General features: G+C 51.2%; 1 protein-coding gene across 3 annotated transcripts in view; it reads left to right on the forward strand.

The window, feature by feature from the left end:
- Positions 1-23,705, forward strand: part of ARHGAP22 (Rho GTPase activating protein 22) — a 163,157-nt gene that overhangs the window by 57,454 nt on the left and 81,998 nt on the right. For all 3 annotated transcript variants that reach the window (XM_036829727.1, XM_036829729.1, XM_036829730.1), the window contains exon 3: positions 885-972. In XM_036829727.1, the coding sequence (XP_036685622.1) occupies positions 885-972 (88 nt within the window). The remainder of the gene's footprint in view (positions 1-884; positions 973-23,705) is intronic.

Here is a 23,705-nt window from a genome sequence, read left to right on the forward strand (position 1 = left end):
CAGGTGACCGCGCCAGTCACCTGGGCAAGTGCAGACGCAGGGATGCTGTTCCCCCACCCAGTGTGGAGCCCTGACACACAGTAATAGCTGGGGTTTATTTAGCAAATAAACAGCTTTCACTATGCCAGGTACTGCTCTGAGGGCTTCCCAAGTACTAATTCACTTAATGCTCACAACAACCCCACAAAGGACTATTATTATTCCTATTTCACAGATAAGGAAATTGGGAAGTTGCACAGAGAGGTTAAATACTTTGCCTGAGGTCACACAGCCAGTAAGTAGGTGAGCCAGGATTTGAACCCAGGCAGTTAGACTGTAGGTATGGTACCTTCTTCGTGGTAGCTGACTCCCACGTAACAGGTAAAGAGATGAAATCTCACCCAGCCAGGAGGGGGCAAAACTGGGCTCACACAGATCTGTGCATCCTTTCCCCCACGTCACTGCCTGGACAGTTATGTACAAGAAACCTTCCTCTCCCTGACTCTCCTGCCCCAGAAAGCCTGCAGATGGGCACATTCCCCCCAACCCCCGCCACACCGCCCCGATAATGGAGCCTTCCTCCCTGCTCCTGACTTGGGCTTACCGTGCCTTAACCAAGAAAATGACAACCCTGGGCAGTCCTCTGTGGGCAGAGCTCCTCCAAAGGTGTCAGAAGGTAGTGTCGCCCCACTGGAGCGGGGACCCCATGCAAGGCCTCATCTGTGCTCGGTCCCTGCCATGGAGAGGAGGCCTGCGCTCCTCCCGGCACCCAGCCTGCACATCCAGGTCCTGGAGGGCTGGGACTCTGACCCGCGGCTCCACCTTCTGCTTCCCAGAGCCCTGACCACAGAAGCCCTTTCCCAGCCATCTCATGCTCTCGTGTTTGTGTTTGTCTCTCTATTTAGGGCTTTATTTCTCTACAAGGGACCCAGGTGACTGAACTTCTTCCTGGCCCTGAGGACCCGGGAAAGCACCTCTTTGAGATCAGCCCAGGTAGGCCTGAGCACCCTTCAGCTCTGTGCTGGCGCTGGCCCTGGTGGCGCCGCTGGCGGTGTCACTGCACCTCTGGCCTGGGAAGGGTCACCTTTGCAACACTCCTCTCTGTGGGAACGCCAGCACTGTCTCCAAGCACAATTCAGAAATTTGGGCCAAATCTAGAGGATATTGCACATTTGGGGGGAATTTAGAAAATCCAATCAATTATCTAGGTAATTAGCTTCTGGTGAGAGGGAAGTGTGGATTTTTAAATTCAAAATAAAACAAGGGAGGTAACCAATCCATGGGGACACCTTAGAGTGAAGGTCCAAACACAATATCTGGGTCACATGCAAATAAGTCCAGGGAAAACCACTAGCACAGGTTCAGAGCATTAAAATAAACTCTATCATGAATCCCAGAACAAAGCATTGCAGTGTGGTGGGAGGAAGGGAAATAATTTAACTCAAAGAACCGCCATCATGTTAGCAGTTACAAAACAGGTTTTTAAAGTTCCCAGTTTTAAAATGTGATTCTTATTGAACTAAGTAAATGTGTCTTGCAAATGAGTCAGTCTGTTTACAGAAGGGCTGGCTGGTGAGGTGGTATTTTACTAAGCTTGACCTCCCCTTGATGCAGAGCCTCAGGCAAGGATCTGAGCAGTTTATCCTGAGGTGATCCCCAAAAAGCACGCGGAAGGGAGCAGGAAGGGAGGAGAGCCAGCAGGATGAGCTGGTGCCACTGTGGGTACCCGGGGCTCAGTTCCAATGAACCGACTCAGAGGTGTCTCACCCAGGGAGTGAGGGGGCTGGGGGTTTACCCACCAACTCCCACCGGCCATTAACTGAGAGCTGCTCCCTGGGAGGCTGACTGTGGCATTTCTGGCCTGCCCTGCGCTTGGCCAAGCTCCCTACCTTCAGAGAAGGCCTTCAGGCAGAGTCGCAGGTGCTTGAGGAAAGAGGCTGCCAGTGTGGATGGGAACGGTGAGTGCCCAGGGGTCTGGGAAGGGCACCAAGAGCAGAGGCTACAGGCAGCTAGTCATCACACCCTATCATGTGCCTTCCGAATTTAGACTTCCTTCTGGGAAGTGGTGGCTGTGGACCGAGTGTGCTAGGGCCTCAGTGGGGTCTGTGAGCCAGTAAGTTTACAGTCTCAGAGCGGCAGAGCCACCCAACCCCTCTGACGAAGTGACCTGGCTATGGGCTGTACACCATGGGACGCATCAGCCCAGGTTCAGGCCAGCAAGCTATGGCCCACTGGGAGCAGGAGTGAGCGAATCCAAGCCTGGGGCAGGGTGTGTTCACCTTTGCTCTGTCCATACTGGGAACTCCAGGAGGTACAGGCTGCAGTTGAAGTGCAGGGAGACCGTCCCAACTGCCTGCCGCATATGCAGAATTCAAGTACCGTGGTTTCATTTGGGTATTTCATCTACTGCAAGAATCTTGATGCTGAAAGGACACATTAGAAGATGGCAACAGAGGGATCCCAGGGTATGGAGTGGAAAATAGAGGCTTGGTTGATTATGGAACAGGAGTAAAGGTTTCTGCCAAGAAGGTAGAGAAGAAATGAAGGAGGGGAGTGAGGTAGGCAGGGCCCTGCCATGTAGGGGAGGGGGAGCTGGACACATGGAAGGAAGGCTGGGGGAGGGGCCGGGGACCTGGGCCTGGGAGTTGGGGAGGAGCGAGGTGAGGCCAGAGCCAAAAGGTGGAGGTCAGCACGCACCACCATGAAGTCCGAAAGGCACAGGACGTGTGCCCCCAGGGACCGGATGGGAATGATCACCAGTGCGCGTGCTCTTTATCTGGGTCAGAGCTATTTACAGGAATTTCTTTGACTGTGGGGAAGACCGATTTGCCACATAAGGTAACATATTCACAGGTTCCAAGGCTTAGGACGTGGACATCTTTGTGGGGCCATTATTCTGCTACCACAGTACTCAAAACATCCCTCTAAGGTAAGGGGTACTTCCATGCCTATTTTATAAAAAAGGACACTGGGGGTTAGAAAGGATTGGTGACTTGCCCAAGGACACACAGCTGGATGGCAGTAGGGTCAGGGCTTGTACCTGGGCAGTCTGACTTCCAAAGCCACACACTTATGCTGCCCTTCAACACAGGCACCTGGTACAGGTCTGGCATTTTTCTTACGTGGGCCAGAGAGGTCTCAGGACACAGTTATAGAAGGAAAGGCTCCTCACACCCCTTTTTCCCAAGCACAGCAGTGTCGAAGCACCAAATGTATGCAGGTTCCAAGCGCCGCCCTCTTGCCTTTGAATGTGCAGCTGCTCCTGAAAGCCGGGGGCGGGGGTGGAGGGGAGCTGTGAGACCACTCAGGGAAAGCAGGTCAGGTGGTAGGCAGTGCGGAGCTCCAGGCAGCCTTTGGGAAGTGCTGAAAGGAAGGACTCAATCGCCTCCATTGGATGCATCTTTCTGGCCCAGGAAAGCCAAGCTGCAGTGCATGTCTGCCACACCCAATACCTCAGAGGGAGGGAAACTTGACAACTCTTGGACATGTGATAGAAACCCAAGAATGATAATGCATGAGATCAGTTACATGAATTTTAAGTCATAGTTCTATTCGTGCTCTTCAACAGTATAAAAAAAATCACAATTTTTCATCAAGATAGAATTTAAAATATGAGGAAAATTATACTGTGAGTGCCATCTAGTGGAGAGATATGCCAATTCCATGACAGGCCACGTGTGTCCTCCAGCCAGCCTGCAACCATCTCAGCCCGGCCATACCTCTGATTCTTTATTTTTTTTAAGATTTTTTTTTTTTTTTGATGTGGACCATTTTAAAATTTATTTATTTATTTATTTATGGCTGTGTTGGGTCTTCGTTTCTGTGCGAGGGCTTTCTCTAGTTGTGGCAAGCGGGGGCCACTCTTCATTGCGGTGCATAGGCCTCTCACTATCGCGGCCTCTCTTGTTGCGGAGCACAGGCTCCAGACGCGCAGGCTCAGTAATTGTGGCTCACAGTCCCAGTTACTCCACGGCATGTGGGATCCTCCCAGACTAGGGCTCGAACCCGTGTCCCCTGCATTGGCAGGCAGATTCTCAACCACTGCGCCACCAGGGAAGCCCCATACCTCTGATTCTTTTTTTTTTTTTTTTTTAAAGAGAGGCTTATTTATTTATTTATTTATTTATTTTTGGCTGTGTTGGTTCTTCGTTTCTGTGCGAGGGCTTTCTCTAGTTGCGGCGAGCGGGGGCCACTCTTCATCGCGGTGCGCAGGCCTCTCACTATCGCGGCCTCTCTTGTTGCGGAGCACAGGCTCCAGACGCGCAGGCTCAGTAATTGTGGCTCACGGGCCCAGTTGCTCCGCGGCATGTGGGATCTTCCCAGACCAGGGATCGAACCCGTGTCCCCTGCATTGGCAGGCAGATTCTCAACCACTGCGCCACCAGGGAAGCCCCCATACCTCTGATTCTTGATGGGCTCCGATGGTCACTAAATAGTGGGGCTGCGGCTTGAGCCAGTTCTAGCCCCAGAGCCCCACATCCACCAATAGTCTGAGGCTGGTTCCTGGGTCAGGCCGGAAGGAGCCAGGCCCCAGAAGGGGCTGGGATTCGAGGACCCTCGGTCTCCTTTCCACTTGGGCCTCTTCTCTAGCCTGGCAGTTGCCTGACAAACCCCGCCCCTCCCGGCCCTTTGAAAGCTGTCTGCCCCTTGCAGACTTGATCCTCTTGGCCTCCCAGACCATCACTGCTTGGCACTGCAGGCATCTGGGCACAGGCAAGCTTAGGCCTTCCTCCGAATCTACAAGGATGGGGTTAGGGGTGGAGAGGCCTGCTTTGGCGCCCTGGACAAAAAGTTGCTAAACCCACAACTTGTGCTCATATTTGGTGGGTCGAGTTAGGTGATCCATATAAGTCATTTTGCTAACATCCTTATTCTAGTATTACCATGATGCTACCACAGGGAGGCAAGTCCACTGACTACAGGCATTCAGACGGGAGCCCTAAGTCGTGCTGGCGAGTGACTGCTGGTCCATCACGGCTTCTCCATTGCTGGGCATGTCTTTCCAGAGTCCCCGATTGCAGGTGGCAGAAGCCAGCTCTGGCAAATGCAGACAAAGGGGGAAATGACCAGAGGCTATGGGGCCACACAGAATCAGCCCATGGGAAGCTGGAGAGATGCGTGTGGAAGGGGCAGGCGGCGGGGCTGCTCAGGGCCCCCCGAGCCAGGAACAGAGAGTGGTAGGTGCTCTGTGCGGGGAAGGCCGAATCCCACAGGCTCTTCAGTCCCGGTTGCGTCAATGGTTCAGGGTCTGAGGTGGCTGTGTTTGAGCCATGTGCCCGCCACTGGTGACACTGGGGTGGTGAGGAAAGGCCTGTCCACTCCAGTGCCTGGACAGACCCGCCCACAAAGGCTCACATAGTAGGCACAAGGACCCCCCAGAGGAACTCAGGTGCTTCCAGGGAAGGGAGAGGAGGTGCCCTGCATCAGACACAGTCCATGGCTGTTTCTTTAGGGACCAAGTGTCCACACTGACCGTGGTTCTTTCTGCAAATCCACACCGGGGTCCCAGGTCCGAGTGCCTTTCCCGGCAGCATTTCCTCCTGGAGTGCGAGGGCCCCAGCGTGTGGGGCTGAGGATAACCTGGGTGAAACACGAATGGCCGCCTGGAATCTCAGAGTGGGAAAGTGGTGTCTTCTGGAGCAGGAGGAGGACACGGAGGGTATCACGGAGGCTCTGACATCTGGGCCCAGTTCCCATCGCAGAGCGCCTGTCTGCTTTGGGCCCCGCAGACCACATTCCTCAAGATAAAGTGCTGGAGGCCCTGGTGGGGAAACTGCCCAGTTCAGAGGTCTGGCAGGTGCCCTGCTCTCCCACAGAGCCCCCCGCTGCCTCCTTCTACCACGTTGCTTGGGATCCCCACCCACTCCCCAGACAACAGGTGGGCATCTTGCAGGCAATAGGCCTGGGCAGGGATGGCTTTGAGGCCTTGGGTTTTCAGCTCCAGCCAGGCATTGGTACGAGCAAAGCGAGCAGTGGCGCTCCATGGAAGTTGGGGAGACAGTGGAGTGTACCCAGGCTTGCCAGCGATGCCGCTGTTCCCTAGGGGCAGACATCTGCACGCAGAAAGGAAGGTTCCAGGGGAGAGAGTGGGGAGGCCGAGTGCACGTGCCATGTCCCTGTTTGCGCCTGTTTTCTGCCCTCTTCCAGCAGGGCACGTTTGACCGCGCAGCAGCTAGCTCTGACCAGTGTTCCAGACTCTCCTCTCCAAAGTCAGGGAGGACTGGACAGAAGCCCGACCCTGCCACCCAGGGCCTGCTTGGCTTTGGACAAGTCACTCAATATCCCCGTGCCTCTGTCTCATCACTTCTAATTTGGAGATAATAAAGCCAAGTGCCTTGGGTTTGGTGAGGTTGCAGGGGGAGCCTAGCGCCTGGCTCAGTGTAGATGCCAATATTTTTCTATTCTTCCCTCCTCTCTGCAGTCTGTCTGTTTATCATTATTATTAATAACAGCGACACAGTTCCCGCTTAGCTATCACCTGTAAGTTATCAGTCCTAATACTGTGTGATGAGTGCCCCAATAGGGGTGTCCCCAGGGCTGAGAGCCCAGAGCAGAGGGTGAGGATGGCTCGCCTGGGTGGTTAGGGAAGAGTTCACCCAAGCTAAACCTTGACAGGGAAGTGAAAATGACCCAGCTGAGCAAACAAGAGAAGGTCATCCCCAAATGATGGGGGGATAGAGTACACAAAGGCACAGAGGCCTGGAGAAGGATTCTGTGGGGGAGACTCGTGGTGTAGAGGACCAAGGAGGAAAGGTGGGCAGGGGCCAGGTCACGAAGGGCCTTGGATGCTGGACAAAGAGGCTTGGACTTTAGCCACTGCACTTCTTCAGCAGGCAGGAGGGATGGTTAAAACCAGAACTGTGTGTTAGGAAAACCACTAATGTAATGATGGGGGGATTGCAAGGACCCGGCAGGAGATGAGGAGGTAAGCTGCCACTCCTCGTTACCACCGGCCATGCTCTGCCCTGACCCTCGCCCCAGCCAATGTCCACAGAGGAGACCACCCTGCCCTGCCAAAGCGCTCACCGTTGGGGAGGCAACTCAGAAGCCAGGCCACTTAAAGCGGAGCTCTGATTCCTCCTGTGCAGTTCCAAGCTCATGCGCCAAGTTCTTAGCAAGGGGGCCCTGATCATGCATATGCTTTTGGGGTCTAAGTGGGTCCCAGACCCAGCTCAGTCTCTAACTTGCTGGGGAAACCAGATCAGATTTCCTTGGTTTCTCCAACTGCAGGATAAGAGGGCCTCCGAGGTGTCCACCTGCCCTAGTAGAATGGCGCCAGAAGAATGGCCTTCCATAACCAAGCTTCCCCTGCGAGAACGGGTTCCAGCAGTTTCTTACGGCTACACTGGATCTTTGAAGCCTCTCTCGGGCATTGAGCTTACAGCTGCCTGTCCTTATCTGCCTGCAGCTTGAAGCAGATAGGAGAACTGCTGCCTGCTATCTGTGAGGCCTGACCTTGAAGCGAAGCCAGCACACACAGATTACTCTGTGGAAGTAGACTGATACAGTGCTCCTGACATCCCCAGCGCATCGCTCATCTCATTAGCTGCCTCCTGAGCAGGATGCCGATCTCAGCCTATCTCGGCACCTGGTACCAGCCAGCCAGCCTATCAGCCTGACCCCGGGTGGCCCTGCTGAGTTTGCCTGCAGAGCGCCAGACGATGGGTAATGACTAGAAATGAAATTAGATGAGCAGTTCACAAGCGCTCCCCACCCCTGAGGGTGGGAGAATCAGCAAATACAGGAGTGGTTTCTGGAACTTCCCTGCTTTGTGGTCTGGCCCTACTGTCTTAACCTCACTTTTCTTAACAAAACACAGGACCAGGTACGGGAAACTCCCACTGATGACTCTGGAAGTAGATGCCCTTGAAGAGGAGGTTGCAGTTCATTCCTTCGGCCAAAATCATGTTCTAGAGCCGCCCTGTTCAATAGAAATATAAAGTGAGCGGCGCTTGTAATGAAATTGACAATCCCCTTGCTCAGTTACACCAGCTGCGTTTCAAGTTCTCAGCAGCCACATGCGTGTGGTGGAGCCGTACTGCACAGCGCAGGCCCGGAAGAGGAGGCGACTGGGTGCAATGCCTGACACAGAATAGGTGCTCAACAGGTCCCCCTAAAATGAAGGGGAGGGAGGAAGGAGGAGGAGCAACTGGGGGAAAAGCCTAGGTTTTGAAGTCAGACACCAAGATTCACATTTTAGTTCCACCACTCACCAATGGCAAGAACTTGGGCCAATAACTTGCACTCTCTGAGTCTCATTTTCATCATCTGACAATAGAAATAAAACTACCTACTTGGCAAGAAGGCTGTGAACATCAAGTGAACTAAGATACATGGACGTGCAGAGAGCACTCCTCCGCTCTCCACCAACCTGTTCTCTCTCTCCCCTTCCTCCCTCCCTCTCTCCTTCCTCTCTCCTCTCTCTCTCCCTCCCTCCTTCTCTCCTCTTCCTCTCTCTCCCTCCCTCTCTCCCTTTCTGTCAACTCCTCTTTAATCTACCGTATACAAGCAAACTTCAAATAAGATTTCAAATTTCTTTAGTTTATGGCTTTCAAAACAAACAAATCCCAACTCTCCAGCAGTTGTTCTCAAGTTTTCCTGTGTATCAGAATCCCCTGGAGCACTTGTCAAAACCTAGAATGCTGGGCTCATCCCCAAAGTTACGGATTCCAGGGTCTGGGATGGGGCCAGAGGACCTGCATTTCTCATGCGCTCCCAGGTGATGCTGCGCTGCTGGCCTGGGACCACACTTGGACAGATTGAAAGGGAGCTCACGGAAGAAAGGGGAAATTTTATATCTGATGGCTTTGATGGTGCTTTTCCCCTGCTTTTTGAAGACGGAGTGCTGCGTTTTTATTTTGCACTGGGCCCCACAAATTAGGTACTTGGTCCTGAGTACAGTGGAGGGGCAGCTACAGGAGCAAGGAGCCCAGAGGCTGTGTTCATGGAGACATGAGTCTGGAATAAAGGAGGTGATGATCCCGGCACTGTGCTACGAGGGCCTTATGCGAACGAGGCTGAGCTGCTCCACTGTGGTGGGAAGAGGGCACCAAGGGGCTTGACGGCCTCACGAAGCACTGTGACACGGGAACAGGTGTAGCTATTCTTTGTGGGAGCCTAGGGACAGACCAGGCGCGGGGTTTTCTATTTGCTGTTTATATGGCGCAATCCCTTGGGTGGAAGAGATACTCGTGGGATGAGAGGAGACCACTCACAGGCACCCAGGGTCCCCGGAGGTGCAGCGCACACGCCCACCAGCTGCGGTCTCCCTCTCGGCAGCCACTGGACCACGGCGCTGTGCCCCGTCCTGGGCGAGGAAGTCCAGCCAGGCATCTCCCTTTCCCGCAGCCCGATGCCCCACCCTGTGCACTGGTGCTGTCAACCAGGGCCGGGACTGTCACCACCGTGCTCCACCCTGAGACTGTGCTGGGTTGGTGGCCCTGACCCCAGCCCTCTGCCAGACTAGGGGAAGGGGGTGGCAGCAGTCACTGGGGGGAGGGGGGAGGGGGGCCGTTGGCCTGGGGCACCAGGAGACAGCGGGTGGCTCAGCATCCCTGGAAGCAGGAGGCTGCCAGCGGCAGGACCACCGGAGAATTGAGGTTCCAAGGCCTTGCGCACGCTCCCCTGGCCCATCAGAGTTCACTTACAAAACACAAATTTAAAGGCAAAATTGTTGACAACCTCAAGACAGCCACCAGAGAGCAGTGAATTCCTAATGCAGGGTCCTTCTGAGCAGGGGCCCTGTGCACCTGCCCTGGTCGCAGGCCCTTCAGCCCTGACTGTGGGCTTCTGGACGTAAACGCAGAACCTGACTTTCTGTTCTCTTGCGCTAGACTCCAGCCTGTGAACTCAGCCTAACACCCCTGTTGATCTCTTCTTGCAAATTCACTAGCCCTCAGAGCCTCCAGTCATAAATGAATTCAGTCCACATCTTATCAGTGTCTTTATCCCATTCATAAACTTGGCACCTAGAAGGGATGTGGCTTCTCCAGGGGCTGAGCGTGCCCCACCCATCGTAGCCCAGCCCTGTGTTCTTCCCGTCCATCCCTTGCCCTGGGCCCGAAGCCACTGCTGCCCTGTCCTCTCCCTTTGGGCCTGTTAATAGAGATGTTCCTGCATTTGCTGAGGTCTCCGCTTCTCCCACATCGTAATCCGCTAAGGCAGAGGGGCCTTTAAATGGAACTGCCGGCACCCCAGAGGGCATCAGGGAATGTTGCCCTGAGAGGCATCCTTGCAAATCAAGGCTGTGGTCCGTTAGGTGATTAAACTGAAGACACCTCTCTTGAATGAGAAATTGCCTTTAGCGGCCAATCAGAAATTGCCTTTAGCGGCCCACCCAGGGCTGCCCACCACCAGGGCAGCCTGGCTTCCTGAGTGCGTTAACACGGCCCTTACCCCAGTGCGCTGGCTCAGCCTCACCTTGGCAAGTGTGACACTCTGCCTGACCCCCTGACCCACGGCCTTCTGATCAGCACAGTGAGGGCCACCTGCATGGCCTGCGGGGACTCCAGGAAGTGTCCTGCCCTGGCCTGGGGAGGCGCGTGGATCCAGACTCCAGGTTTGCCATTGTCATCCTCGTCCCAGCCAGGTGACCCACCTTCTCCCACCTCAGGGCTCCTCATTCAGAGCCGCACCTGCTTCTGTGCACCTTTCGTGCATGACTGAAAGTACCTCTTGGTTTTTGACCTTCTTCTCTTTTGGGGGCAGTTACGTTTCTCTCATCAGACTTAGGTCTCCTCAGGGGCAGGGTCCATGTCTGATTCACACCTGCAGCTTCAGCCCGGTGCTCAGTGTCTGGCCCAGATGAGGAGCACGGGAGGAGACACGCACAGTTGTGCCAGTACCCTGGGGCATGAGGGAGCTTGGCTAACTCTGAGCCATTCGCCGTGAGTTAGATCCCAAAGAGCCTTGGCATTTGGACAGTCTTATAGGCGATGAGGAGCCACTGAAGGTTCTTAAACAGGGGAAAGTTATGATCGCATTTAGCAACAATGAGAAGACCGGACTGGGGTGGGCGATAACAAGGGAGACCCGAAACCAGTTGGGCGGGCTGCTTTAATAGAGCAACAGGCACTGGGTACTGACAAGTTGGAACCAAGCAGTGGCTGGGAGGATGGGGGAGGGCTGGGAGGCAGAAAGGCCAGACCCGGTGAGGGACAGGATGCTGGAGGTGGAGTCCAAAATGACTGCCAGGCTGCTGGGCAACTAAAAAAGGACAGACAGGGAGAAGAAGTTTGGGGATGAAGATGACTGGGTCATTGCAGGGTCACGGAAGCCCAGGCTAGCAGCTGTGACAACCTGGATTCAGTTTTGCAGGGAGCCGGGCTTGTCAAGCCCTCAGTTCCACTCCCACGGCGTCCGATGTTCCAGCCCTCCCCCACTGTAAGTGATGCTCTTTCTCCATTCAAGACAAAGATCAGTGATCTAGGAAGCCCTTCCAGACTCCGCTCCCACATGCTCCCCACAAACCCCTCCCTACGATGAGTCTTTTTAATGATAGAGTTCAAAAACCAGACCCAGAACTTACTAGCTACGTGACCTTGGTCAATTGCTAATTTCACTGTGCCTCAGTTTCCTCATATATAAAATGAGAATAATTAAAGTATACCTATACCTTGGGTATATCTGTATCTTGGGTTAGGGATGGGGGTGAAGGGGTTGGATGTGACTCTAAAGGGGGAGCAGAGGGAGCCTTATTCTGATGATATAGTTAAGTAACTTAATGGTGGTGATAGCTTCATGTAGCTACACATGTGATAAAACTGCATAGACCCCTCCCCTGCCTCATTACACACACACACACACACACACACACACACACACACAAACACACACACACACACCCCAGTCCATGTATAACTGGCAGAATCTGAATCAGCTTTGTGGATTGATCGTACAAGGTCAGTTTCCTGGTTTTGATGTTGTGCTGTAGTTATATAAAATGCTAATATTGGGGGAGGCTGGGTGAAGAGTGCATGGGGCCTCTCTGTACAATTCTTTGCAACTTCCTGTGAATCTAGAATTATTTCAAAAGAAAACTTTTTTTTTAAGTACATACCCCATAGTGTTTTTGTGGTATGATTCACCTATATCTTAGGACAATATTGGTCTGTGTTAAGTATTCTATACAGTTTAGAAAGTATTACAGTAAGGTGTCTGCAAAACCTAGAAACAAAGGATCAATGTATCTTTAAAGAGTAGTTAGTAACCTTTTCAAATAATATACTCAATATGTTTTTCTTCAACCTCCAAATACCTTTTCAGATAAAATGCCTCTAAACTTAAGGCAATGGGTCAAGTTATTTATATTAAAAAGTATAACAAATACAGTACTTTCTCAGAATTTTGTGACTTTCTGGCCATTCTGTGGTCTATTGATTGATTGACCACTGGGCCCCTTGTTTCTTAGGGGTGTTTCACAGGAAAAAACATTGAGAATATTATTTGAAAATTGGCAAATGCCCTGTTTAACAGCTTGACATTTCCTGACTTTGCAGACACCTGTGTGTGGCACTCCTGCAGCTATGGCGACTGTGCACGTGTCTGCCCACCTTCTGTATGGCTGCCTCTCACACGCCCCGACCCAGATCAGGTACAGGAACATGTTTGCTGACTGACGGAATGAAAGACCACTCACAGGGGAAACCTGCTAGATTCCTTCAAGAGCAACTGGTCATGTTCCTGGGACAGCAATAGGAATAAATTCCCTATGTTAACATTTTCCACAGGACACAAGCAACACGAGATTCTTAAAGTCATCTGTTGAGTTTCTTTTTAGAAAGAGAAGTGGGAAGGGCACCCTACAGTGTATTGGTTCAGTCTTCCCAGGTGATTGGACCTTACACTCCTGTTGTAGAGATTTGGAAACTGAGGCGCAGAGGGGTAACTTGTCCAAAGTCACATGACTAGTACAAGATGGAGATCGGGGTCCATCCAGGTGAGTCCCCATCCAGGGTCCCATCTTAGGCTGCCAACAGGAGCCGAGGCGGGTGCTGGGCACCACAGCTCTGAGACACAGAGGGGCGCAGACAGAAATTCCTCAGCTAGAGATATGCATACCGGATGGGAAAGGGTGATGTGCAGGAGGAGGTATGCTCAGTGCCAGCTCAGAACAAAGATGTAGATAAAATTCTTTACGAGTGATCTCAGCTAGACTAAATCTCTAGATAAATTAGGATGTGGGGAGGAATGTGGCAGGGGATTAGTGGGTGGGGGGTTGAATGACCCAGGTCACCTCTGGGAAGCCAAGCCCAGGTACAGCGGGGAGCCTTCAGCTTAGGAACTTAGACACAAGGCTGTTCTTTAGTCTAGGTCCTTCGTACACAGGTGTGGTCCATGGACCAGCTGCATCAGCATCACCTGGGAGCTTGTTGGAAATGCAGATTCTCAGGCACCACCCAGAACTACTGAAACAGAATCTGGGTTATAGCAATAAGTCCTGAGCGATTTGTGTACATGTTGAATGCAAAGCCATGCTCCCAAGCGAAACAATGTCAGTGCTACCCAACCCTGGACTATGAGCTTCTGAGGAGGGTCTTGCATCTGTGTGCGCAGAAACTGGTGCCGTGCTCTTCAAGATGCTTGATAAATTAAACCGATGAAAGAGCAGCAACTCAAAAGCAGGAAGGGAGTTGAAAGTGGTGGTAGAGAGAGGCAAACAGTGACAAGAAATTGAGTCTAGTTCTCAGGCTGCAAGCCAAGCTGCAAACCAGGGCTGATTGCCCATGGGCTGATTCTGGCCTGCAAGACATATTTTGTTTGGCTCATGAAATATTTTTAAAAGCAAAAGGCTTTACCCATTGATAATGTAGATTTCTATAAGGGTGAATTTGGGCCTGCTTTCTCCATATAAACAATTAACAGGATCTCAGTAACAGCTGCCCCTTTTGGACAGAGCTTGAGTGTCCTCCAGTTGGCCAGAATCCCCACCTCTCCCTATTGCCCCCATCCCAGGCCCCCTCCTGCCCCTGACACCTGCTTTCTCAGTTCAACTTACCTGTCTCATCTCTCTATAAGGGTTTGAGTCCGGGAGCTCTAGTGTAGGCAATTAAAAACTCAAAATCAAAGATGGCTAGAAAAATGATAGTTATTGTGTATTGGCCGAGTTATTTGACACCCCCATTTATTTGTCTTGTGCGGCTGTGGTTAAGGGCGAGGTGTTGAGTCACACTGTCTGAGATTCAGTTGTGGCTCAGCCTCTGCCCAGGTCTGGGGTCCTGAGCGAGTCACATTACCCTTTAAACTTCAGTCTCTTCATCTGTAAAATGGACTCAATAAGAGCATCTCCATGTGGAGCATTAATCCCCAGGCCTGGAACATAGTTAGCAGAAGCTGATAAGTAAGATGTTAGTAATTGCAGTTGCCAGAGCAAAATAACACACATGAATGCAGGTATTTATTCCCTGCATTTCTAAAATATCAGCATTAATTATCAATATTTTCCACCAAAAGGCTACAGAATACATAAAATTGTTAAATTCAGTGAAGCTAAATATTTTACACATTTCAAATAGAAATTGCATACATATGAAAAGCATTAAGTGAAAACATAAACCTATGAAATATAAACATTGAAAATATTACCCTCCTAATAAAAATTATTAGCAGATGAAATTAATAAAATATTATTCAACAATAACAAACCAAGCCCAATAAAACAAAGAAAATTTTAATAATAATGAACACTTGAAATCACACTATTTGATGTTATTTTTGAATCACGAGCATATTTTGGTGCCCCTTTTTTCTAGCTGCTATAAAATTTTTGAGGATATTGTTCCAAACTAAATTTCAATCTAATATTATCCTTTGAGTGCTTTACCTTCAAATAATCTTCTTTCTTTTTTTTTTTTTTTTTTTAATTTATTTATTGATTGATTGATTTTTTTTTGGGCGTGTTAGGTCTTCGTTTCTGTGCGAGGGCTTTCTCTAGTTGTGGCAAGCGGGGACCACTCTTCATCACGGTGCGCGGGCCTCTCACTATCACGGCCTCTCTTGTTGCAGAGCACAGGCTCCAGACGCGCAGGCTCAGTAATTGTGGCTCACGGGCCTAGTTGCTCCGCGGCATGTGGGATCTTCCCAGACCAGGGCTCGAACCCGTGTCCCCTGCATTGGCAGGCAGATTCTCAACCACCGCGCCACCAGAGAAGTCCAAATCTTCTTTCTTATTCAATATGCTAGAGGTCTTTTTTAACTCCTTTTTTGTGGTTAGCAGGGGCTACATCTTTTAATGAATCATGAGCTCTAGTTTTATCTCAAAAAAAGCATTTCCAGTTTGTCTCATCTTCTGCAGCATCCTCCTGGGTAGGTGATCCCACGGGTCTGGTGATGGGTTGCTAGGAGCAGTTGTGTTTGAAGGCCACTGGTTCGGAAAGTCTTGGAACCAGAATAAGGATTTATGTTGCAATAGAGGCACCTTGGTTCTCTTCCCCACTGTGGATTATGGAGGAATAGAAAACCACTTTCTAAACAACTTTTCCTTACCGGATCCAAACGTCTATTGAAGCATATCCCCAGGTGTAAATGATTCCAATTTTTAAAAAATATATCACAAAAATACCTGTAGTTTGTTGTGTTTTAAAAGCACATTATTCTGGAATACCAGAATGTGAAAAACTGGGGCTACAATCACTAAAAAAAAAAAACAAAAAAACACCAGATTTGGAAGATTTCCTCAAGGTCAGTGATACTTTCCTGGGTTCTGAGGGCACAGCTGCCCCTGATGCTTTTCTGCAGACTTGCATTGGAGGAAACAGAGCCGGGGAGGCTGTGGCTGGGAAAGGACGGAGGTTGTTATTGTCCCCCTGAAATTCATGTCCACCGGCAGTCTCAGAATGTAACCTTATTTGGAAATAGGGTATTTGCCGACAAAATTAGTTAAGATGACATCTGGAATAGGGTGGGCTCTAAATTAATGACTGGTGTCCTTATGAGAAGAAATTTGGACACACAGACACTCAAGGGAGAGGTCATGTGAGGATGGAGGCAGAGATTGGAGTGATGCAGCTACAAGCCAAGGAAGGCCGAGGATTCCCCGCAACGCCAGAACTAGTAAAGAGGCATGGACAGCCTTCCCTAGAGCCTTCAGAAGGAGCACGGCCCTGCCAGCACCTCCATTTCAGACTTCTAGCCTCCAGAACTCTGAGAGAACACATTTCTGTTGCTGTAAGCCAGCCAGTTTGTGGTGATTGGCTACAGCAGCCCTAGCAAACTGGTACAGCCATGAAGTCAGTAGTGAAGCGGTCAGAGCAACGGGCCTCTGGCAGCAGGACCGACTTTCCCTGGCCTGGAGAATCCAGCTCACACTCTTAAGGCCCCAAACCTCAAAGACCTGGCTCACCTTCCTCCCCTCCTCCCTGGAAAGTCCCCCATCCTCTTACACAGCCCCTCCATCTGAGCAGCCTGCTACCCCAGCTATGGCCCGTCATTTGCGCCACCTGCACCACCATCTGATCACTTCCAAATGCTGCCTGTGGTCGAGTGGGAAGAACAGAGCCGCAAGAGTCCGAGATCCTGGGAAGACCTGGCTTCTTCCTGGCTGTGTGCACGCCTTAGAAAGTCACCTCATCTCCTGAGCCTCATTGGATGGTGACAGTAATGACCCTGATGGGCCTACACACACACACACACACACACACACACACACACACACACACACACACACACACACACACACACACACACACACACACACACACGCCGGGCTGAGAAGGGCCGTCGGGCAGGGGGCTCTGGTCTGTGGTTTCCCGTGTCTGGCACTGAGTGGCACTCCACAAATAACTGTCTCAGGAATGATGCTGGAGAGGGAACAACAACTCACCAGATGTGTCAGAACAAAGTGCTGCCAGACCAGCCCACCGCGCTGGAGCCTCCACTGAAAAGATGTGCAGCGCGGAAGCTTTTCTTTTCTTTTCTTTTAAATTGAGAGAAGCTGATCTTCTTTGTTCTGTGAAGGGTCACTTAAGTGGCCCTCTTAGAGATGCAAATCCCAGACGAGTAAGCACCCAGCATCCTGGGATCTGTGCTTAAGGAGACCTTTTGTGGCCGGTAGTGGTGGGTTCTATTTTGTATTTTTGAGTGGCTTGGCAAAGATCGTGCCCTCCTTTGGCATGCAGCAGAGGGGGATCTGTGGGGAGAATTGGGGAGGAAGAGAAATGTGCGGACTAATTTGCACAAAGAGCCCAAGTTTTCTGGAAGGAATGAGATGGCTATATCACCACCGTGTTTTCACACTTTTTTGACAAGAAATAAACATTACATCCCACCTGAGGGCTCAGGCACAGACTGAAGCAAGGGTTTCACAGAACAGTACTGTTCCTATATGCAGTGCCCACTGGCATTTTTCACTCTCTGTGACTCTATCTCATTTTTTAAAAGACTGGCCAAGACCTACTGAGTTGATTTCATGACCCCCCTATTGGGTTGGAGTCCATAGCCTGAAAAACTCTTCTTGGGATTTGGTGTTCAGGACACCTGTTGGGTGGACCAAGGCCTGGCTGTGGGAAGGGTGCTGTGGCCATGGGGTTAGTGAGCTCCACCTAGGACTGAGTAGGGAGAAGAGAAACGGTGGTCCTTGGGAGTTATCAAATGCTAGAACTGGATCTGACCTGGTCATCTGAGGCCAACTCGCCCCTGGAAATTGTGTGTGTCTGGGTGTGATTTGACAGAGTGGAGCACTAGAAGCTTGTGGACCCTCTCCCCAAGCAAGATGTCATGTGCCAGAGGTGCTGTGTGTCCCTGGAGAGACCTGGTGGCCCTCTCCCTCCCCACGGGGGTATGTCTGTGGTGCCCAGCAGCCCGTTCCCACACACCTGTAATCTCATTGACACACCAAGGCCAGCTTGGGAGGGGCCCACCCCATGCCCACCCCATGCCCACCATCCTGGGGCAGCCCTGTGGGAGTGGTCAGCAAGGGCATCCACAGTCATACCCCAGAGGTCCTGCCTTATCAGGCTAGGAGTCCTCCAGACTGAGGGGAATGCTGAGGCCTGAGCAGAACATCCTGGAAGAGTTGCTGCTTCCACAGCAAAACCTTGGGGAACGGGGACTTCACCCATCCCAGCATCTATGCTTTAGACACATGGCCAAGGCCAGCTTCTGCTAAGAAACCTAATGGACATCAGGATGGGATGGAAGTGGCCTGGACACTTGCCCACCAGAACCAGAATCGCGAAGCCGGCTTGTCCTGTGCTTTCTCCTTCTACAGCTAGGTGGCAGCAGCAAGCACAGGTACTTGAACCCCTCTCTCTGGACTCTGCCATCCCCACATCTCTCCTCTGGGCTGAGATTCTCCCAGTGCCGCCCCTCCACCTGCCCAGCACCGCTGGCTGCAGCTCTACTATGAAAAGGAAGGCTGTTGGGCACTTACTTCTCTTAGTGTCCCAGTTAATCCTCACAGCCCTTCAGCACCTTCGGCCCCATCCATTGCCCCACTGAAAGACAGAAGATCTTTCAAGATGGTGGAAGTTGGAATTCAACTCAGTTTCAGTCAAGGCAGTACAGAGGCCAAAGACAGGCTTGGGCATCTAATGGCCCACCTGCCGCTCACAGCACCTGACCTCTCTGAACCCCAGGGTGGCAGCCAAACCCGTTTCCCTTTCCTATGTCCATGCAGACAGTTTTCCAGCCTCACCCACAGCAAGATGGGTCACATGACTGAACGCTGGACAATGGAATGTGGGTGGCAGTGTGACTGCAGGCTGCTCTCAGCCCCTAAAATTCCCTGAGATCTCCCTGCTCCCTCTTCCCTCCTCTGATGGAAAGGATCCAGGGGAGGACGCTGAGGTCCTAGAAGGAGCCTGAGTCCCTGAGTGACCGCCTGGAGCAGAGCCTCCTCCCTCCCCCCTTTCATGCTGACCTACATGAGATGGTGACCTGAGCACGAAAGAATGTTTATAGGGTTAAGGCTCAAAGATTTGCGGTTGTTTTGTTACGGCAGCCGGCATTAATTACCTGATTAACGTGCTGGTTTCCTTATCTGTGACATGGGGTTTTCTACATTCGGTCTCAGGGTGGTTGTGCTTAAGACATATAATGTATGCAAATTGCCAATCCTGGAGGCTGGTGCATTGCAAAGACTCAGAGACTCACCCGGTAACTGAGGTCGCTCCCTTCCACTGTCAGCAGCTGCAGCAGCAATGGTGACAACCGCAAGGAGGACTAATTAACCCCCAGGTCACAGAGCTGTGCCCTCAGCCAAGCGGACCAGACAACAGATGGGCCTAGCTCATGGTAGAGGGTCTTATCTTCTGTGGCACGTGGGAATTCTGGGAACCTTCAAAGGTGCACAGGTCTTATCTATGCAAACGCTTTGTCACCTGGATTTTTCTAATACTGTGGAGACTCGCCATTAGGGCAGTATCTGTAATGGAATGCTGAGCGGACGGGATCGCACGTACTGAAGGGGAGAGGTAAGAACTACACTGGAGCCAGGCTCCTCAGTTCAAATCCTGTCTCTTACTAGCTGTGGGACCCCAGGTAAATCACTTAGCAGCCCTGTGCCTCAGTTTCCCCATCAGTAAAATGGGGGTTGTAATAGTGTTCTTGTGGAGTTTGAGTAAATATATGTAGAATGCTCAGTGCTTGGCACACAGCAGATGCTCAATATGTGTTGCTCATATTACTGAAGCAAGTGTACCACTTGGTGACTCCTGCTCAAGCAGATGAGACCATGCCCCTGTAGTGCATGGAAAGTTCTGGTGCCATCACAGCCACCAGGAAGTGCCCTGCCTGCCTTCGAGGAGCTGCTGCTGCAGCCGGTCAGTCCTGGGCAGGGAGCAAAAGCCCTCAGGGCCATGGCCCTGGCCCCCCGCTCTTTCCCATGCTGCATTTCTGCTGGGGCTGGGGGAGGAAAGAAAGAAAGGCAGAAAGAGCAGGTGGGAGCAGGGCTGTGGGTGAGGCTTCAGGAAGGACAATGGGCTTTGTAAAATCCCTCTCTGGGCAGTCTGGCCAAGTTCAATGGCTTCAGGCCACATGAACAGCAAGAAAAATGTGGCCCAGGAATTTCTCCCCAACGATTCCCCTTGTCTTTCTCTGTGGGAATTTGGAGCTGCAGACACATTCCTTCCACAAACAACATCCGCAGCAGCTGAAGGCCCATTGGCCAGAGCTGGGGAAGCCGCTGGCCATGCACCTTAGGGCCCTGCCCCCATTACCCCCCTCCCTGAGGACTGGGCACAGCAAATGTGCAGGAGAATAGGCTCTGGCTGGCAGACTTCAGAGCCCACTGTATCAGAGACTGACCCCTCCGGGGCACTGTGGATCTCTCCCGAGAGCCAACTGTCCAGACAGTTTGTGCAGTTGCTTTTTCCTAATCTGTCACCCAGAAATGGAAACTAGACATCTTGGACAGAATTCCCACCTCTTAGAGATGGGAATTCACTTTTTTTCTAAGCCAAGTACTTCCCAACTTAAGAGGAAACAGTTTCCTAATGGTCTAAAAGTCTTCTAGACAGGGGATTGCAAACTACATAAAGCCCACAGGACAAATCTGGCTTACCACCTGCTTTTGTAAATAAAGTTTTATTGAAACACAGCCACACCCATTCATTTCTGTATTGTCTATGGTTGATTTCATGCTACCAGGGCAGAGTTGAGTAGTTGCTATGGAGACCATATGGCAAAGCTTAAATATGTTTATGATCTGCCCCTCAGAAAAAGTTTACCAACTCCTCGTTTAAAACAGGAGGTATTACATCCACTTATCGACTTATACTCCTATGTTATTCCACAGAGGGTTTGAAATGGCTTCTAATGAGAACACTTAAAATGAAGGTAACACAATGGTAATAATTATAAAAATGAAGGACCCAAGAAAATGCAAATAAAAGTAGAAACGCAAAATCAGGAAACAAAACGTAAATGTGAAAGCCTACTTTGGTGCCTTCATACTTGCCAAAGCCAAACTTTAAAATTTCCCTGAGCTTCCTGGCAGCCAAAGGAAAAAGAGAAAATGAGACTTATGTCTCATTAAAAGAAAGGAAAAAACATACCACTCCTTATGGGATCCACAGCCTCCTCTAGCACAAAGCAGTGTGTGCTTGCTTCAAATAGACTCCACCTTCCCCAGAGTGACATACTTCATTTTAGAAAAAAGAACCCAGAGCAATGAGTCTGTAAAGTGAATAATAGCAATGCTGTTGATGAGGGATAATGGGGCCATGGGAGGGAGCTAGTTAATATGTTTAGCCAGATAGTTAAATCCAAATCAGTTGGCTTCCATGCACTGTGGTAAAAGTGCACAAAACTTATTTTGAGAGACGGTGGGTGAGGCCTCTTTTCTGCTTATCATTTCTCTACATCTATTTGTTTCAAAGCAAAAACTGCAGTTGACTGAAGATAGCCCCAACTTGTCACCAACTCAACTTTAGTGCCTGGCACATAGTAGGCCCTCAAGAAATGCCTGATGTGGAGTGGATCTAGCCTCTCTGGACTTCACATTTCCCATGAAAAATGAGAAGGCCGTATTAAAATGTAAAGTCCTTTCCAATTCCAGAATATCTGTGAGTGTTGTACGTGCAGCATAATATGCACACTGAATTTTGGCCAAACTCCTAACACAGATCAGAACTGTGATGGGAGGAGAGGATGAGAGAGGGTGACTCAGGCCTAAGAAGCAGGAGGCAGGGAGCTGATCATTAAGAAGGTGTCCCGTGGTGGTCAGACTGCCCACATTCAAGGACAGGCTCTCCCACCTACCAGCTCTGTGACTTTGAGAGCTCACATAACCTGGGCAGATGTCCATATTCTCACCTGTAAAATGAGCATTATGACATGTCACCATCATGAGGCTGCTGTGAAAATTAAATGTGAGATACCAGTGCCAGTACAGGGTAGGTTTGTAATAAGCGGTCTACAAAGTGCTTTTACCTTCAAGAAGCCCCCTCTAACCAGGTGTCAGGGCTGCCAGGGAACAGGCATTACTCTGAAAAGCTAAGTGAGCAGTGAGCCTCACATGGCCTTCCTGCCAGACCCCGTCCAGCACTTCCCAGGGGGCTGTCTTTTTTTACCACGAGCCTCACCTACGGACATGCCTTAGACCTATGCAGCATGAATCCATTGCCAAGTTTGTTCCCTCTCCCTCCAACTATCTACCACAGAGTTAAGAGCGGAGGCTCCTTAACAAGGCAGGCTGGGTTCTAATCCAAGCTCGGCCACTAATTGGCTGTGTGAATTACCTGTGCAAATTACTTCACCTCTCTGTGCCTCAGTGTCCTCTTTAAAGTGGAAGTGATGAGGATACCAACACATAGGATTGCTCTGAATTCGAATGGAATGTCACACTCTTAGCCTGGCAGTGCTGGCTATTAGGAGGATGTATTACCCCCGCCCCCCATGTTTCAGTTGTGTTAGTGCATAACAAACTACCCCAAAGCTAAGTGACTGAAACGTTTATTTGCTCTCGTTCTGCCATGAGGGCAGGGCTCAGCAGGGATAGCTCGTCACTGCTCTACACGTATCAGCTGGACCGCCTCCAGGGCGGCCTCACTCGCGTGGCTGGCCTTGACCTCAGTTCTCCGCATGGCTGGCTCGGGCTTCCCGGAGCATGGCGGTCTCAGGACTGAGTCCCACTGCTGACAAGGGGGTGGCTCTCCCTGGAAGACAACAGCGGAAGCTACCAAGCCATCTTAGGATTTAGGCCCAGGGCTGGCCCAGAGTCACTTCACTTCTGTCACCTTCTGTTGGTTAAAGCAAGTCATAGGGTGGCCCAGATTCAAGGGGATAGGAGCACACAGGGCGTGGGGCCTGGGTGGTGTGGGTCGCTGGGGGCCACCTCACTAGTACACAGTCCCGCCCGATCTCCGTCTCCTCTGCCCTGCATCTCTCACCTGCCTTATGCCTTTTCCTTCTAGGCTTCCTCCCTTCTCCCAGTTGCCCCCTTCCAGTCCCTCCTTCGCTCCAGCACCAGGCTGATCAGTCAGAATCACAGGCTGCATCATACTCTAAATGCCCTGCTCTGTTGCCCCCTACCCTGGAACCATGCTCCTTCACATGATACCAACAGTGCTCCTCGGAGGACCATTCCTACGCCTATGGTGCTGGACTCCTCATGTCTCACTCAGCTCTCACCTCAGAGACCTCTCCTCTAGAGAGCCTCTCCTGACCACCCTCAGCAGACCGGGGCATTATCCCCCCAGAGCTCCCAGGTGCCCTCCTGGCCTCCCCAGAGCTCAGCCCTGGGCTGTTCTTCTCAGGTATTCAGTTGTGTTCAGTCATCGTTTGGTACATGGATGAATAAATGAATGAAAGAATGAATGAATGATCATCACAGCCCCCCAAAGCTACACCTGTGACTAAGATGCCATGTCCCCATTTCTGCTCTTCCCTGAGCTGCCTAGGGCTGAGCTCACACCTTGAGATGGCACCCTAGGGGTACCTTGGGTATGAGCCGGGAGGAGCAACCAGACTCCTGCAGAGGGGTATAAAGGCCGGGTCCTGAGACTCCTAAGCAAATTCCTGAATGGCCTGGAGCATGTCTGGAACCAGGGGCTCAGGCTGCAGAGGGCTAAGATCCCAGCAGCAGCAGCCTCCTTAGAAACAACCCCATATCCTCACCACCAAACTTTGAGTCTCCCAGAGAAATGGACTAAAGCAGCAGGAGGTGGAGCTCTGGATGGGTGGGTGTAGCCCCAGCCCCGCAGAGCCTTTGTCCTCCAAAGCTGGCATCCGATCCTCCTCCCAGAGCTCATTGTACTCACTGGATACCCGCCCCCTGGTTCTGGCTCTGC

This window comes from Balaenoptera musculus, chromosome 16, assembly GCF_009873245.2.
Source record: "Balaenoptera musculus isolate JJ_BM4_2016_0621 chromosome 16, mBalMus1.pri.v3, whole genome shotgun sequence".
Classification (NCBI taxonomy): Eukaryota; Metazoa; Chordata; class Mammalia; order Artiodactyla; family Balaenopteridae; genus Balaenoptera; species Balaenoptera musculus.